At 38.3% G+C, this 19193-nt stretch overlaps 1 protein-coding gene across 2 annotated transcripts in view; it reads right to left on the reverse strand.

Annotated features, from left to right (window-relative positions):
- The window catches only part of EPHA6 (EPH receptor A6), a 529970-nt gene that overhangs the window by 114643 nt on the left and 396134 nt on the right, over window positions 1-19193 (reverse strand). For both annotated transcript variants that reach the window (XM_035540604.2, XM_035540605.2), the window contains 3 exons: window positions 13796-13904; window positions 10285-10355; window positions 6758-6883 (listed from right to left, as the gene is read on the reverse strand). In XM_035540604.2, the coding sequence (XP_035396497.1) occupies window positions 6758-6883; window positions 10285-10355; window positions 13796-13904 (306 nt within the window). The remainder of the gene's footprint in view (window positions 1-6757; window positions 6884-10284; window positions 10356-13795; window positions 13905-19193) is intronic.

Raw genomic sequence — 19193 nt, forward strand, 5'->3', positions numbered from 1 at the left:
ATATGGTATATCATTTTTTTTTATTCTGTGATATAACCAGCAGTGTTAGAATTCCTCTCTAAAGCCATGGCCTTATGGCATCTTACTGGTTTTTCAAACATAATTAAAATTAAGTCACCTTAAAATTAGAAAAAAAAAATAATTTCTTTCTCTTGCTGAAACAAAGTGTCAAGGAAAAAATATTAAAACCTTCATATCCAGTTTTTGAAGGTATTTCAAGAAAAATAAATTTGTGAACTGCAAAATCTCATTTTTGAGAAAAAATTGGAAAGCACTGGTTATAGAATAAATTCTTTTGCTATTAAAATATAATACAAGACAGTACTGCAACTTCAGAATTTCCGAAATAATAGCATTCATACCTTAGGGACTGCAGAGTTGTTCAGCAAGTGTTTTGAAATTAATTAAACTGAAAGAGGCACTTGAAGGACTTACAAACCCAAGATTTATTATCTGTATAACATCCAAAGTGGGAGAAGGAACACCATGTCTTCCCCTGATCTGCCTCTTTTCCCTTTTCTGAATTAATAATTTGTACAGGCAGAATACTCCCCTTGGATGTTGGGACTGATGAATTGATAAAGACTAGCAGCATTTTTTTGTTGTGGTGTGATGTCAACCAGACAGTCATTATATTTCGAAACCTAAGGTATGTGTAATAATTTCTAGTTCTGGTTTAGACTAGATGGGGATCAATAATATCATTTAAAGTGTTGAACTATTTATGCTGAGAAACATTCTGACAAGATTCCCTTCCAGAATATTTTTTCTGGACTTTTGTGAAGATAAAGAAAGAATCTAAAATTACTTTAAGTGAAAGGGAAATGTATTCAACAAAAAGGAATTTTTTAAACCTAAGAATCTGATTGTTCAGATGGAAGATAAGACAAATGCTGACCCTGCAGCACTAAAGGTTCGTGACTGCATGGGTAATAAGTAGAAGCAAAGAGACAGATGTCAATGAAGTCAACACCATTTCTTGCTCCAGGGAAAAAGTTGGTGATAACTAGAGTGAACTAGAGTTCATTGTCTGTTCAGTTTTAATAATGTGTAAATAATCTATGTTTTAATGATATAAAACTGACATGTCTTATTGTATGTTACGCAAAAATAAGCTAATTGAGCACTCCTGAAACTTGCCTCATGCAAGCCACACATCCCTTTTCTCATCCAGTTATAAAATATGTGTTATTTAAAGCGAAACAGGAATAGTCAGTCACTTAAAAGTCCAATATGCAGACCTGTATTGCTACATTGTATTGGGTTTGTATGGCAAGGTTCTGGTAGCTGGGGGCTGCAGTGATGGCCTCTGTGAGAAGAGTCCAGAAACTGCCCCATGTTAGATAAAAGCCAGCTTCAGCCGGCTCCAAAAGGACCTGCCGCTGTCCTGAGACAAGTCAATAAGCGATGTTGTTTGCGCCTTTTTGAGAGCAGATTTAAGAAAGGGGAAAAAAATACCTGCTGCGCAACAGCAGCTGGGAGAGAGAGGAGTGAGAAACAGCCCTGCAGCCCCCAAGGTCAGTGCAGCAGGAGGGCAGGAGGTGCTCCAGGCAGGGAGCAGCAGTTCCCCTGTGGCCTGTGGAGAGGCCCCTGGTGGAGCAGGCTGTCCCCCTGCAGCCCATGGGTCCCACATGGAGCAGATCTCCACGCTGCAGCCCGTGGAGGAGTCCCCGGTGGAGCAGGTGGATGTGACCTGGAGGGGGCTGCGGCCCATGGAGAGCCCCCGCAGGAGCAGGCCCCGGGCCGGAGCTGCAGCCCGTGGAGAGGAGCCCACGCAGGAGCAGGGGGTCTGGGGGGAGCTGCCACCCGTGGGGGACCTGTGCTGGAGCAGTTTGCTCCTGACGGGTGGACCCAGTGGTACGGAGCCATCTGGGCATGTTCCTGAAGAGCTGCTGCCTGTGGGCAGCCCCCGCAGGCTCAGTTTGGGGAAGGAGGGCATCCCGTGGGAGGGCCCCCCACGTGGAGCAGGGGCAGAGAGTGACTGTGAAGGAGCGGTGGAGACGAAGTGTCAGGGACTGACCGCAGCCCCCATTGCCTGTTCCCCTGCACCACTTGGGGGAAGGAGGTGGAAGAGGGTGGATGGAGAGGAAGGTGTTTTTGGTTTGCTTTTAGTTCCTCACTGTTCTAGTCTGCTAGTCATAGGCAATAAATTACATTAATCTCTCTACACTGAGTCTGTTTTGTCCATGGTAGTAATTGGTTGGTGATCTCCCTGTCCTTATCTCAACCCTTGAGCACTTTCCATCATAGTTTTTCCCCCTTTCCCTCTGAGGAAGGGGAGTGAGAGAGCAGTTGTGGTGGAGCTCAGCTGCCCAGCTGGGTAAAACCACCACATACATGAGATCAAAACGAGTATCTTACAACACCGAATTGCTGTTTATGAAACTGAAAGGTTGCAGCACCAAAACCAGCTCATTTCGCCCAGATTTAGTCATTAGACCTGTGGGAAAATTGACAGATTTAGAATGTAAAATAATAAAGAATACTGTCTGAAAAATTGAAGAGTTGGCCTCTTCCTTATGTTTCCACCTTTTAATAAAGAAAACACAAAGATAAGTATAACTTTTAAGAGAGACTTGACAAAGATATGTCTGGGAATTCCTTCCAAGAAGAAAGGCTGAAGCTTTAAACTGAAGTGCAAGAACCGATGGGGCAAAAATAGTGTCACAGAAAGGACAAAACCAAAGGATGTCAAAGTGTGTCAATAGGTGCAAGTGAGTTCAACACAAAGTGAGGCTGAAAGGGATAATATGAAGAAAACCTACAGCAGTGAAGAAAAGGCAAATTGTGGGAATCGGCAAAAAAGCACCTGTTAAACTTTGTGATGAACCAATGGGAGATCTGATGGAATATTTAGAATTAATGATAAAAAATTTGACCAACAGTTTTGAATCTGGATTTATGTGCATATTTTGTTACTTTAATGCAGGTCTGCAAACCATTGTGTTACGAATGGAGTAAGTCTAGGACTAAAGTATGAATAATTTAGAAAGGACCTTGCAAAGTCTGTATTTTATTTGCTTTATTTGCACCAAAGTACCAGAAGGAAGGACAGTAGTTTGGAGAATTTCTAAATGTACTGGATCACCAAAAGTAGGTCAGAGGGGAGGACTGGGAGAGTTGAGGTCGAAGGTTCAATTAACTGGCTCTGTGGAATATAGTGGCTGCGTTCAAAAACATTAGCTCAGTAAATGTCCACTACAGTGATTTGAAAAAGGATTTTAGCAAGAGATTGCACAAATTCATTTTTTTTTCTCAAAGTAAAGATGTCTCATGAGCTCAGCACCTTTCTTAACTTCTTGCTGCTTTGCATTTATTATTATAATCTGCCTAATTATATGAATTTGCAACAGGAATGCTTATTCCTACAATTAAATGTTTAGACATTCTCTTTTTATTTTGGCTATGATGTCTTTGACAGTTGCAGGCCAAGGGTCATCTTGATCTTTATAACTATGAAAGGCTATTTTCCAATCTGCTGTCATTGCTTGAAGATCTTCATACTTTTTCAATTTGACCATTCGATGCCACCTCTCTGAATCAGATTTTAATTGCTTACAGAAAAACATCACAGTGTGGAACAGTGTGTGTGTAACCAATGATTTTAGACACTTGCTTTTTTTTCATGTAACTTAGTATTACCCTTATTCTACTAGCACTTGGCATGAAGGAACAGACCCAATTGTATAATATTGCTAATAAAGGATTTCAGAGAAATCCCAATGTCTTGTAAAGCATTCAAATGTATCCGTACAGCAGAGGGAAACATACGACAAAAACAATAAAAGAGGAAGCCCCATTTTTTTCAAGTTGAAAGTGTATGTATATCTGGGGTAGGTGGAGAGGTTAGATTTTAACTTTTTACAGTGCTGTAATCGGGAATGAGATAACCAGTAGTTTTACTTCAGAATATTACTTCTGACTTGATGGTATTACCCTCAGATAGTTGCAAAAGATTATTCAAATAATATAATGTACATTTCCAACGCACACCGCCCAAGGTCATAATTAGCAAATACTTTAAAAGACAACATGGGTACAGAGGTTGGTAAGCTGAAAAAAGAAGCTGGGAAAAGAACTTGAGTGTCAAATCCACATGCACTGCAATTAGTGAATTATGAAGGGTTTTTGGACATGACTTGTTCTATTGAAAAAGCAAATTTGAAACTGCTTCAGGAGAAGATTACCTTCAAAAATTTATTGTCCAGAAATGCTAGAAAAAAAATCAAATATTTGTAATGTTCTACTCTGACATTTTTCAAAATAAAAGTTTTTAGTTCTTGAATGGAAATAATTTGTTTTGAAAAATTAAAGTTACAAAAATTCAGAATGAAAATCATTGATCAAAATAAAATGTTCTAACAACACCTTTTTAAGAAATACCATTCTTAATTCACTTTTTAAAAAGGTTTTAATGATTCATTTGGTAAAATATTTTAATTTTTAATTTCACTGAGGTGAAAATTGTAGACATCTTTTAAAAGGAATTCTCCTGTGATAAATCCATTTTACATCTAGTTGCAATGTTTAGTACGGAATCAGAAAGAAAGCATAAAGGAAGCTTCAGGACTGCTGTGAATTATAATGATACGTCATGTCTCCTAGCAGCTATCCAAGAACTTTGTGAGAATTTGTACTCTCCCTGCCTTAGGCACAGTATTTAACCTGTATCTCGCCTACATGGAAATGGGTTTAAATTTCATTGCAAACAGTTTGCAAGTCCTACTGGGCAAATATCTTTGAAGATGACAGATTATTTAAGTAATTTTAGAAGATAAAAAGTATAAAAATAAAATATGTCAAAGCAGGCAAAAATTCACCCCTGAAGACTCAACAGAAGGGAGAGGAAAGCTGAGTAATGAATTTTCATAAATGAATTAAGTTGAGAATAAGGACACAATTTTCACCTGAACAAAAATCAATAAGCTCAGCCCTTCTCTGTCATATTCAACTCCTCTGAAATCAGCAGTCATTCCAATACTGAAGGTAGTTCAATATGCTTTGTAATCTAAGACATCAATATCTATAGTATGTCTGAAGAAAAGGAAAACAAATAAATAAATAATAAAACAAATCAAATAGAATATTCTCTGCAAAAGTCAGCCCTCTAAGGGCTTTCTCAAGCTAATTCCAATGGCGCACAGTCCCAGCTACACCTTATCTAGCTTTAGCAATCAGGTAAATCCTAAAGTACTCTTTAGAGTTTTGACTGCAGGGTGAAACTAAATTTTCTCTCTTACTTTTAGGTCAATACATCCTTTTCTCTGCTAACAGACCAGGTTTTATGTCTATTATATTATTTGCATGACATTTCCTAGTGTATAAACACCTTTTAGCAACACTGGAGTCATTTCCATTGCTATCAGCATAGTAAAGTATCATTAAATGAGGGATCTCAGCTGAAAAATACCTCTTGCTTCTTGAGTGACTAAGATGTATGAAACGAAGATAAAAAAGAAGGCTCATAATGCATTACGTATTCTGATGGCAATTTTCCCGACAACAGCAGGAATTCTGTGGTGGGCTCACTATGAGCAAATTACAGAATTACAGTCTTTACTTTTTTAACACTGACACCCTTCCACAAGGTGTAACTGAATTTTGCTCTCTGTCGTATCATGATTTTTTTTTCTTGATGTCATTAAAGTTAGAAGAAGTAAAAAAGTTCAAAAAATTAGCGATTTATACTGGCATTTATTTATCAAGCAAAAAAAAAGTATTGTTAAAGAAGGTCGAGAATGGATTGCTCAAAGATGGGCATTGGAATATGACAGTGTGCACATAATATCGCTGAGGATGTAATGCATGCCAGTGAACTCCAGACTCTCCCTGACAGTCTCTTTCTTCTTTTGATTTGCTTTAACACCAAAAAATGGTGGTGGGCCTTCTGAGTGATGCACTGGTCACAGCGCATGCACTGAGACCCACTAGTTTGGTTACCTCTTAAGAACATTTTGAGCCTCATCTCTGTAGGTCCTCAGTAAACAATAATAATATGCCACCTGTCCTAGAGTGTCCGAACGCAAGTTGAAATAAATGGTTTTAGAGGACTGATCTTTACATGTTATTTCTTCTCTGTAAGGAAATCCAGTATCTTTGTCAAATGTATCTTCAGGGAAAAGAGAGAATCAAGTGGGCCTACCACACAGCTAATCCAAATCAAATAAAAATTACTACATTTTCATAGTGCACAATTACCTTATATAACACATGATCATGCAACACTGTGGAGGCCAGATCAACAGACAGGTTCAAAAGAAGGAGTTAACAATGCTTGGAGGATAGTTCCATCAGGCACTTTCAAGAAGTCCAAAACCACTGACTACTAAACTTTGGGAGCATATATATGGATAAGGTTAGATTATGTATGTTCACTTTCTTAGTTTATTTTTCATTTCTTTTTTATTCAGTCAAAGACTGAGTTAGATAAGTACAGTAGTCTTTATGCTAACCATACATAAGCTAATCTTTTCTCATGGGTATCTAATTTATTTAGATGGCCTGTCTGCACCAAACCTCTACAAAGCTTATTGAAATAACTGAGCTGTTATGGGAGAACAGGCACACAGAGATCCTCAGTAGCAGCTGGACAGGAAGGCTGCTGCTGTATCTTCAGAAAATGAAAGACACTTGAGAATAAACTGGGCTATCAGGGAAATATGCCATTTTTAACGACTTAACCACTTGCATTATCATGACGACTTCAGAAAAGCAGTCTTTCCATTCATAGACAGTTTTTGAGTGTGTTTGCTTTTACCTGCCCCAATGACTCTCTCAATGCGAATTCTTGAGGGATCTATCTCCTTTGCAAATTCATGGACAGCAAGAGATGGGTCTTCATATGTGTCTGGATCAATATATGTTTTGATTCCTGGGAAACGTACTGCAAAAAAGAGAGAATACTAGGAAACAAGCATTCTTCAATACTCACACATTATAACAATATAGGTATTCCTTTTTTTTTTTAAACATATTAAATCTTCCCCATTTAAATTGTCAGAACCTAAAAAAGGATAATGATGCACCCCAAATTATTAACACCTGCTACTCATCTCACAGAAACCAACTGTAGAATCCACAAGAGTTGTCTCCATTTGGTGGCAGCACCAGGCCTTCAAAGGCTGACTGAGCACAGACTTAAATATTTTCTTTCACCCTTCAAGTGTTTTTTTTTCTTTTTTTTTTTCTTTTTTCCCTAGGTAAGGCTTGTGAGACATTATGGTTAATATCCATAGATAGAATATAAACCTCTGTCAATCCAACACAATCAGAAGCATTCAAAATTGCTGCTTGAAACTGCAAGCAAGGTCCTGCTAAACCCAGCTCGAATCTCTTGAGGTATTCCAGGTGACTGAAAGCATGGGTATGTCTTCAGGATCATTGCAATGCATTGATACATCAGACTTCCCTTCAGCTTGCAATGATAACTGATAACCAGTGTCAGTGTAAACCCCAGAGAAAATATAGGTATTAGGTTATCTGAGTTTTATGTATACCTCTAGTTATTATCATGTTTTCTGGCTACACAGGTGCCAGAGGAAGAAAAAGTCAAAGGCCTTTGGAAAACTCGGTCTTTGGACTTCAACTGATAAGACAGTGTCAAACTCTTACGCAGTTTTCCCTCGGTCACAGCTGAACCAAGCATCTCCTGAGAAAAAGTTAAATAACAGCCCTTCCTAAGTTTTGAGGTAAATGCTATTTTAGGTAAGTCAAAGTACTTTTTTTTTTTTTTATTGTAAGCATTTCTGTTGCAACTGATATTTAGTATTTTGGTCTGAAGAGGCTCCTTGGTGCCTCTGCACTTAGTTCACATCCTGAAGGAATTTTGCAAGTACAGCTGGTAAATTTGGAAACTATAACCTTGGAAAATTCAGCAAGTCACAAGGGAAAATATGAGCTCTGTGCTGTTCAATTGAAAGGATGTCTACAGAGACACCAAGTAAAGGCTCAAAGATATGGGGAAAAGCAGATCCCCACGACTGACAGTGATTATTTTCAAAGATGTTGTGTTCCCCTTTGCTGCTCCTTGGACAATTTAGACAATCTGTCCTTTACTTTGAAAACACTGCTTGCTAATTTACTTCCGTCTTTTGCTGGTGGATGGATGAACATTCATTTTGCCAAACAGGTCCAATCTTTGAGATCCTCTTCTCTGAGAATGGGTCCTGGAGGACTGTGCTGCTTTGTTCTATTCTGATCAGCTTGCACAACCAAAGAGCCAGGTGCAAGATGAGAACAAAAATATCCAAATCCATTTACAATGCTTTGATAATTTCTGTCTGCTTCCTTGGAGATGGCTGCAGCAACAGTGGGTTGGTGCCAGATTGCTTTGGCAGGTTCCAGCAAGGCATCATTTTTCTGGCATGGCTAATATCCCTTGTGTTCCTGAATGCAGAATGTCCAAGAACTTATGTTGTTTCTCCTGGACTATCTGGATAGGAAATTTTTTAGGCTCCTGCCATGTGGTGATTAAGTGCTGGAAAACTTTCAATTCGTTAACAGACGTTGATGTAGATAATGCATCAACTTAGCATGATAAGAGGAGAGTATTGCAGCTGGGTCCAGAGAACCTCTTTAAAAGAATTAAGTACCACTCAGACTTCTTCCTCTTATCACTTAGTAGATGAGTTTAAAGTACTTCATTATCTGATGAGTCTAAATACATTAGGTGAAACCTAGTTAAGGACCTACGAATGTCTGGGCTTCATTAAGTCACCTGCAACACCCATTTGGACCAATGCTGATGGAGTACACACACCATTCAGAAATGGAAAGCACATAATGTGATTCCACATTACCATCAAGATCATGGACCCCCTTCTAAATTTCTTCAAAGAGTATATTCCCTGAAATCTTCCTCTGAGTCATACAGAGTTCCCAACGGATGGAGGTAGGATAAACAGGAGATGTTTCTTCTCTACATGCAGCAGAAGCATAGGAGATAGAGCATGGACATGACTAAGCTGGGAGAAGAAACGGGAAATGCTAACAAGTGCAAGTTTTGCAGCAGAGTTTGTTTTTTAAAACAGCTTCAGCCTGTTTAGGGAAAGTGACCCTTATACTGATACCCGTAGAAACTGCGCAGCCTCGTATATTGTTTCGGGTTGAGATGCTGGATACCAAATTTGTAAGTACGCAACAGTCAGGCAAAGATTGCTACTAGCATGAAAAAGGCACTTGTGAAGGCAATGAGTGCTCCCGTTGTAAAGGAAGGAATATTGTTGGCAATACAGTCCTGGCTACTGGAGTAAATCACAGTAATTCTTCTAGATCCTTGGTTCTGTGGAAGACATGCATGATCAGGGAAACACCCTCTTGAGTCTGATGCTGAGATAACTCCCAAAGAATGAGAAGCCTCTTAGATGAAGCTTTGTGTCAGCATGAAATAGGGTTATTGTTTGCCCTGGTGTGAAAGACACTGAGTGAGGCTTTTCCCATATTCAGTCATGGCCTCCAGAGGTAAATATCAAACTCTCCAGCAGGAAGGTTTTTGTCTTCTGTTCTTTCTATGTTTGGAAACAAATTACAAACAAATCTAAGAAGTATTCTTTATGTCGAAATGTGCCCCTTTTCAAGATGGAAAGAGCTACTTGGCTGGATATAGTGTTGTCACCTGAAAAATGATTTCATTTCTCACGACATAGCTTCTGTCTTGATCATAATATTCCCAGGGATGTTTTCAAAACTGAATAAAAAATAATAAAAATATAATACCCTTTCTACAAGCCAAAAGTAAATAAAAACTTTTTTTTTAGCTACTCTAACATAAAACAATGAGACTAGTAATACAAATTAAGTAGCTAAACTGAGCTAAATAACTAATATACTGCTCATGAGAGCTTTTCTCTCAGAGTACTGATCAGTGAGAAAGAATGCAACCCATTCTACTTTTTACTTCTTGAGTGGCCGGAAGTCTAGATCCCAAAAGACACTAATAGTCAAAGAGAACTGTCTACAAAAATGGCACACAGTCACCAAGAGCGGAATTTTGAGGCAGACATTCAATACAGTCCAGACCAGTTGTGAATTCACAGAGATACACCTGGAAAACTGATAAATATGATTAACAGAATAGTAAATAAAAACCCTTACTCACTGGAGTGAATTCAGTGAAATTGTCCAAGAGGACGTACAAATAAACACAGTCTTGATGGTGCAGACAATAAGGAACTATTCAAATGGCCAGATTAAAACATGAAGGGCAAAGGATGTACAGAAAACAATGAACATTCTTCATTTAAAACCTAATATAGATTTTATGTAACACAGTGTTAAACTACTTACAATGTCCATTTTGCAAGTGAGCCCTTCTTTTTTCTTCAGATTTCATTTTGGCCTTTATGTACCACTGGCATCTTTTAAGAAAAGCAAGTGAGGTTTAAATTAAAATAGTTGTCATTTATAAAATAAATGTACATTGTTTTATCTGCAGTTTTATAAAAGCCAAAAGTTTGCATTCTGTATCTAGAGATTTAGTTGTGAAACTGAAGAAAGGCACACAAAGAGCTACAGCAAATTAGATACCAATGAAAAAAAATCACAGTTAGATTAGTAGTGAAAATGACTACTGAAGTTTGATGCAATACTTTATTTCCAAGTTTGAAAGAATTTTAAATACTTTGCATACATTAGCTTAGGCAAATTAAACCTTATCCTATTACCTTTTATAACCAGTGGGTCAAAAAAGCTCACAATTTCTTCCTAATATAATAAGTTCTTTGACTTCAACATATTTCATGAAAAAGGAAAGTATTTTTTTCCTATTAACACCACTATTTTTTACTTCTGAGTAGCTCTGTTCAGTCTGTTAGGCACAGATTTGTTATTTCTCATAAGATAGCTGCTATCTCATAGGATAAACTGTATGTAGCCTGCTATGTGAACACAGTGATTTAGCATAGGCCTGGATGATTGCAAATCCTTGGCAAACAACACTAAGCTCTATTGATATTCATTAATAGTTAGCAACATTACCTGACAATTCAAGGTTATGCTGCCACATGGCAAGATTTCAGGTTCCCTCTAACAAAACCTCTCCTAACTTGAATGCTGCCTATCTGTGGAACTGTTAGTGCCCATTTAGAGGGCGCAATGATGGGAGTAACTGTTTAGGTCAAGAAACATAAGATTTGCTCTTGGTCTTAAAGCTCTTACTCACTGAGCAGCCTAAGAAGGATGACTTAAAGGGAAACCTCTGGGGCTAAGGGCTAGGCTGAGGGCTAAGGGCTATTTGGGCACTGACAGCAGTGCATGTGGACATATGCTTTGGTGTACAGAAACTCAGTTCCACAACCAGCTTGAACAAAATGACTGGCTTTTTTGTGTTCATAATTAGCCTAACAAAATGAACTATAGTTATAGATAGTGTATGCAGCAAAATAGTAACCACGGAGAAATGGGAAATACATGAACACACCCACCTCCTCTCAATGGTTCATTTAAACTACTGAAAAAGATTAGGATCACTCACAAATGCTTTCACTGCTACAGAGGTGATGATGAACATCTGAAGGGCAGAAACTTCTTAAGCTATCATAATTAGCAGTAAGATGTTTTCATAGTTACGTACCCTAATGGAGGGAAACATGGGATTCTCCGCTTCCGTGGAAATCTTCCGATTGTACACCAGTTTCTAGGACCACTAAGCATGCCAGTGACATTTTTAGGACCTGGACAACTGGTCTGTAGGGTTCCAACCACAAAGAGGAACACCGAACCCAAGCTCCTACACTTGGAGTGTCTGCCCAGAGGAATATTCAAAGAAACAAGTCTTTACCCCCCACAATTCTTATAAGTATCCAAAGCCCTAAAATTAAGACTATAGAAGCCAGTGAGAACCAGCAATAGTGTCTTCCTGTTCCAACTCCCCATTTTCTGCCACTGTCAGCTAGAAAACCATTGGAAAGGAATAATTTCTCTAATGATAAGGATAAATCACACTGAGTTTTAATACTGCACTTCCTGGAATTTAGCCAAGACCCCGGTCTCACTGCCTACCCTGTGCCTTGAAATCACTATCGCTTTCATTTTTCTATCTGCAATTGACAGCCATGCTTCCTGCTTGCTCTTGGTGGATAATCACTCAGCAGAGTGCAGAGGCAGGTGCTCATTTAACCCAGCCTCTCCACTATGAATAGACTCATCAGCAGCCTGTGACTCGATAGCTCATCAAATTGCTAATTCTAAATATCGAAGCAGAGCACATCTGTAGGATACCAATCCCATTTTTCATGCAGAAATTCACCTCCAGTCCTATAGTCAATTGAGTATTTATTCAAAATTTTCTTGCTCTATCTTTTACGGAATACACTCTTATCACTGCATTTAAGCAGCACTTCAAAATGAATTCATATCTTACATAATTGAAACAGTCCCATTGAGTAAGATGTTAGAAAGCTACGAGAATCACCAATGTCCTTAACATTACCAAACAGGAGAAATAAACCCAGATAGAAACCCATTTCCATTTCCATTTTTTTTTTCATTCCTGAGTTTACTGGATGTTTTCTGAGGAAAGAGTTAAAGAGTTCTAGTTAGGTTTCAGGAGTCACACTCAAGGATTCTGCAGAATCATTTTCTCTGAAAGTTTGTCTTTGTCTGAATAACTCTTCTCCAAAAGAGTCTGTCATTTGTAGTGTTTGTAGTAATTGTATAAATATTTATTAAGCTTCTAAGATTACTTGAGATCACAATATGTTCCGATGTGAACTGCTTCCATTAGCTTCAACTGAATGCTAGACTTAACCGGTTTTATTATTTAGCAGAAAGCATTAATTCACATAATGGTAGCTACTGTAGTGCCATATTTGGCTACTGGGATACTGCAAATAAATGATCCAGCCTGCATTGGTAGGACTTTCTTTTCAAATTAAAATTAATGTTATACCAACAAAATAGCAAATTAATTACAAATCTGAAAGTGCAGCACTGTCAAGTGATATCAGCCCAGTCTGTAATGATTACTATCCCATTCAGAGAAGTAACTGTAACATCTTTCCTCTATATGTAAGCACAGACTCTAAACAACACCAGGAATGGTGCAGAAACCCATCCAAACTCCAGATTTTTTTTGTCCCAAAGCTGGGTAAGAAGGAAACTCCATGGAGAACAATCCTCACATGGAGGCTCTTCCACCATTTGTATTATGCATCTGCAGGAGGGAGAGGCAAAAAAGGTAGAGATGGGCCAAAGCCCACACAGATCCTCCTACAGAACTTACTGAAGGAGATGAGCCCAGCTACCTCTGCTTGGACTCATACGTCTACAGAGTACCAGGCTTTTTTTAGGCTTTCTTGAACCATGGCAGAACTGCGGTGCCACTGATGTCTCACAGAGAAGATGGGACATAATGTCTTCATCCTTTTAAATTTTGCTTTGGTTCCTGGTGGAAGCAGATGAAGTCCCAAAGTCACACGGAAAACACTCGTATAAAAGAGATTTTACAATAAATACTGTTTCTTGTTTTCCTTTCTTTTCTTGTTTTCGAATGTCAGAGCCTTGAGGGTGCAGTTGTATTGTATTTAAAAATTTTTGCTCTACAGACAAGAGGGCCAGAAACTTATTTTAAAATCAGATAAATTATTTCATGATTTCACATAATTACTTAGCTGCCCAAGCCGGGCTTTTAAGAACTGTGAGTGTGAGCAGTGCTGAACAAAGAGGACATAGACTCAGCTACATCTAACCCATATTTCAGCACTGACGATGTGGTTTAATGACTTAGCTATTCTTCTTAAATTCTTAGCATTGGATGACACAGACCCTGAGTAAATAAGAACGCTGTAGCATTAATTACCTTCCAGTGATCAGGAAGAACAAAGTGAGGATGACCAGGAGAGTGAATCCGCCAACAGCAGCAGTGGCAATCACAAGAATCTGCCCCTGCTCCGCAGCCATATCAGAAGCTGAAACAGAAGCACAAAGAAATGAGGTTAAAACTCCAGCACTCGGATTCATGCACAATGGGTGGCAAAATTTCACTGATCAAATGTTGCAATTACTCTGTAGTAGTTTTCTTGGTGCTTAGACCAGACATCAGATGTGAATATGCCTGTGAAGTGAAAAACCTTGCCCTGTGTCCCAACTATAAAGAGGTGGAGGAGATTTTTATAATTTTTTAAAACGAGGAGCTGGCATTATCAGATAAGTTTTTCAATTGAAACTAACTTGCAACTTACCAAAGTTTGACTACAATAGGCTTTTGGACATAAAACTAGAACAAATTTATTTATTTTTTTTAGCTTAACCTTGCATCTAATTCAAATCTTCTCTCTATCCAATTGTCCCAAGTGAAGTCAGCAGCAGTGCTATGCATGTAAGACATACTAAACTAGGTTCAGTAGAACATGAAGTACAAAAAGCACACGTAACATGTAGCCACACATTCTTCTGTGTTTCTGTTATTTAGTTTTATCATCACAAATTAATACAGTTTTATCTATAACAAGCTCTGGTGATTGGCATAGGTATTGAAAACAAAAAGATTTTCTTATGCCTCACGTTTTTCCTCTGCTTTTTGTAGAACATTTAGCAGGTAAAAAAGATCATCTGAAACTATCTTGTATCCAGAGGCTTGATCTTTTCACTATTTTTTCTTTATAATATTAAATGTTTACACTGACAAAGTACCTATTACAATTAGGCTGGTCCTCATTGTGCAAATACTACTGAATAGAAAAAGAACTGTATCTCCTGTTTTGTGACTTCAAAGTTTTACTTCTTAAAAGTAAACTCAGTTACACTTGAACATTTTCACCATATGACATTTACCTAATTCTGATTTTCTTATTCTATGAGAAACATAAGATTGTCCTGAAAGAAGAATAAACAATTCTATTCAGTTACCTTGGACAACAGCAGTAAATGCAGAAAAGAAAATAAGTTTTAGAATTTATCAAGAAAGCAACTTTGGCTTTGTAATCTTGTAAATAAAATCTTCAGCTTTCTTTGTGCATCAGATGATTAAAGTTTAGGGAAATCACCTAGGCTGCTGGAAAGAGAAAGCTCAGCAGGCTATATTCTCTGACTTTGCAGTTGATGAAGCCCAATACAATGCACACACAACTCCCCAAAGCATCATAAAAAATTGTTTTCAAGAAAAACATTTGGCTTCTAAATAATATTTGTGAGTGGTTTAGAAATTAGCTGTGTAAACTGGCTTTGTAATAGTAGTAAAGCGAATAAAAGCAATAGTAATTTATGTCTCAATTTTCAGCAAAAACAACTTGTTAAATTTCTGCCATTAGGTTTCTGTCCATATAATTTAATGGAGATATGCACTGGCAGTAAATTACAAGGCATTCAGTATCTGTGATCATAAACTCTCCTCAGACAAGTTAAATACATGAATCTTCCAATAAATGATGTATCAAAACCCTTTACCAAATACTTACTAAATAGCTAATCTCCAAAACAGTACCTAGTGATACCACAGGAAGGGACTGTAGCTCTGCATTATCTTGAGCTCCACAGAGTCAGGTTTAGTTGAAAAAATATAATATAAAACATGGTGCCACATAAGTAACAATGTGAAAAGTAACAAGCTCTTCAATTCAAATGCTGAATACTATTTCAAACTAGCAAGGGTAGTGCTAAATGTTACAAAGACAGACAGGGACAGTTTGAAATTGTGTAAAGGGTAAGGGAAGTTTTAAATGAGTGTATCTTGTCCATCTGTGCAATGGAAGTGAGAGGATGAAATGCAGCCCTTTTTCCTATTAAAAAAAAAAAAAAGAGTTGTGAAAAAATATTTAGTTCAGTAAAGCAAATGTGAACCAGAGGCAGATAAACTAGCTGGAATTTTGTTCAACAGGCTTTCATTATCAAGGAGAACACGCAGGGCTTGAGAATTCAAGTTGAGTGCAAATGTAGGAACTGATCCTACAGTCCAAAGAAGCCTTCTGCTAGCTACTGAGATGAAAAGTCAGTGTCCTGGATCACTCATGTTGAACGGAGTTTCTTGGAGTTTTAGCTAAAGCAGACTGCAATACATCAGTTTAATGACGCACATATTTTCTACCAGGAACCACAGTCAAGTTCTTGAAGGGGGAGAAATTCCCCACTGACTTAGTTCTTTCCATGTCTAACCAATACAATTTTTAGCTGAGACTGTACATTCTTAAATAGTGATCATTCTGTTTCTAGCATTTGTATTTTACTCTGTTGGCAGAGATGCTGGAGTCCAATATATTAGGATTTTTTTCAAGTAGCCAAATCATTATAAAGGGCCTTTCAAGCCTGAAACTTCCTGATGACCTTAATTTACTTGTCAGATAAAAATGTCAAATGACAGACAAGTATAATTGGAAAATGTGGATTTGTTAAAAACTGACAGAGAGGCAGTTAAGGCAAAATGATGGAAATACTTATTTTTGCTTGAAGTGATCCTTCTAGAAATCGATAAAGGCACAGTGAAGTGAACAACACATATATAAACACACAGGCTCCACAAAACACTGTCCAGACAGGGAGAAGGTGGTAATAAAGGAAACTTGATAATTACAATTTTTACAGCATTTTGACATTCCAAATTAAATTCAGCATGTCCCTTGACTTTTCTGTTCTTTTCTTATTTCCCAATTTCTCTCTTAATTAAGGTAATGTTTAAGTTGTAAATAATAAGTGCTTTAATAAGAGATTGCTTTTGTTATGCATGTCCTTGATTCTTTTTTGTCATTTCCTGCTTTTTTCCTTCATTTTTCCCATCAGCTGTGCATGTTTGTATATGTCCCTGTGTTTCTCATCAAGAGTGTTCTTAACTACACAAGATAGAAAAATAAAAAAATATTATGACTGCAAAGCCAAGCAAGTTTCTGCAACCTTATTTTATCTTTTTGTGTGTACATATTACAGTGCTGGATTTCACCATGGGATCACACAGCAACTTTTCCAGAACCTTATTCTAGACAACAGGGCCAGTAATTGTATAGCTAAAATCACTGTTTTGTTTTCTTTACACTGCCCAGCGCATGAGCTCAGTCAGCACCTGCTGACTGCACAAGGATGCTTAGTAGTTCTGTGATTATAGGGATGAATGTGAGTTTATGATTTATAAGGCCATACTCCATTTGACAGTTATAGCTGATAGGCAAGGGGGTGGGGAAGCGCTGGTGGAACAGGAATATGTAAACCACTAGCAGATCCAATGGGAAAACTATTGCCAACTTACTGCCCTTGTCCATATTCTCTTGTCCCTGTTCCCGTTTCTGACATTACATCTCTCCCTGCGCTTTCAGAGAGGACAAGCATGCTGCAGAAGAAGTGCTCTCTCTCCTCACTAGACTCCCTGTGGCAGAGTGAGTGGGGAGGTCAGTTCTGTCCAACTACAGCAGTTCACACAGGTTTGTGCAGTGGAGAGAAAGAGGCTAGGGTTTGCTATGATTCCCTTCTTGGTGCTCCAAAACACAAAAGGTGGATTTGTCACCCAGGCTTCTGCTTCAGAGTCATCTCATGAGGGAGCTTAGTACCTACATACCTGAGTGACTGTTATGTCTGGTAGTATGTTTCATTCTTTCTGGCCATCTGCTCAATAAGTACATTTTGACAAAAACATACTTTTAAAAATGAATGGCATAATGCAAAGATAAGGGAGGATTTATGGGTTATCCTTGCAGATGATTAGATACTACACTACAATATTTGGGTGTTAGAGCTCTTCAGCATGGTGTAGCCACCACTGATATGACTAGTCAGAGTGGTGAATGGATTCTACAGCTACAACATGCATCACACATTCATGTACCCAGAAGCGTATTATCCAGAGAAACTGTTTACTCACATTACTCTTCATGCTTAACTCAGACACAGGTTATGTGCTTAAAATGATGTTTAAGAGTTTCTAATTGCATCATTCCAGCTTTCTTCCTCAACAACAAGGCCAGCTTCCTTGCCCACCACCACATCCAGAAATCCCTTCCACATCCAACCTGGAATCAGGTCAGTTCCCATCAGCTACTTTTTACATTCAAGCCCTGTCAAAGTTGCAGCTCCCCTCTGGGTTCTTCACCCAAATGTGTGGAGGAGGACCTGCGTTTCACCTTCTCTCTGGGCTGAAGGGAAATATCTGAGGCTTCTTCGCTTCCTTACTGGGCGGACTGTGAGAAATGGTGCAGAAATTTATTCACAGTGCAAGAGGATAAAAGGACGGAGAGTACCCTCCAGCTCTGTTCTCTCTTTTTTGAGCAAATTTCTTCAAAGTCTTTTAAAACGTTGTGTATTTGGTCTAAAAGGGCTGGAAGCCCTAATGACAACTCTCTTCTGTCTCTTAGCTACATGCTTTAGTTATTTCAATTTGACATCTATCAGGCAGCGGACCTTCCAGCAGAGTGAACGATAAAAAAGTGACAGAAAGACAGCTAGATAGATAATAGTGAGTAGCTGTGAGATAGATAAGTGTGGATGGTGAGAACTGGAGCTCTAATAGACAGTAACTGACTGTCAGATGGATTTACAACACATTGTAAACAACAGTGCTTAAGAACAATAGGAAAGAAAAACACGAAGTCTAGTTAGGGTAATCTTTACATTTCCAGAAGTGCTGCAATTCAAGTGCTCCAGTGAGATGATGGTCTCCAATCTAAGGGGGGATGTGGGAAAAGGAGCAGGCAATGGAAAGGCAATCTTAAAAAGGACTGTTATTAGCATAAGAATGTAATACTTCTTTCTATGTATTGGCCTGAAAAGCCTTTTTCCAAGTGTTGTCACTAACATTAGCTTCCTGACCAGTGGATGAATGGAAAGCTTGTGCAAGAAGCTTGAGGTATGAGCAAGGATGTTGCTCTTGTTCAGGAAATGCAGACAAAAGTAAAATCTCTATGGCTTCTGGGCACATACAGTAGGGAAACCAGATAGGGCAAGGTCATATCTGAAGAACAAATGGCTGGAAATACAAAACACAGTAAGGAAATATTTCAAGATTAAAATGAGACACTCTGAGGTATCCAGTGCTGACTACTATTGAATGAACAGTAGGACTAGGCAGATATGAGGACAGATCCAGCAAGACAGTTACTAAATAGGATATATGTGCAGTCTCATTTGCTTGGTGGTTTCATCCAGAAATTGAATTTACTATTGTCAAAACATCAAACATTCTAACAAGAAAAATCTCCATTTTGCACTGGCAACTAGATATATTTCTAAAAATCCTAAGGACAGCTTCTCTGCCATGGCATGAATGTGCTTGAAACAATATT

The sequence above is a fragment of the Cygnus atratus genome, chromosome 1, assembly GCF_013377495.2.
Source record: "Cygnus atratus isolate AKBS03 ecotype Queensland, Australia chromosome 1, CAtr_DNAZoo_HiC_assembly, whole genome shotgun sequence".
NCBI lineage: Eukaryota > Metazoa > Chordata > Aves > Anseriformes > Anatidae > Cygnus > Cygnus atratus.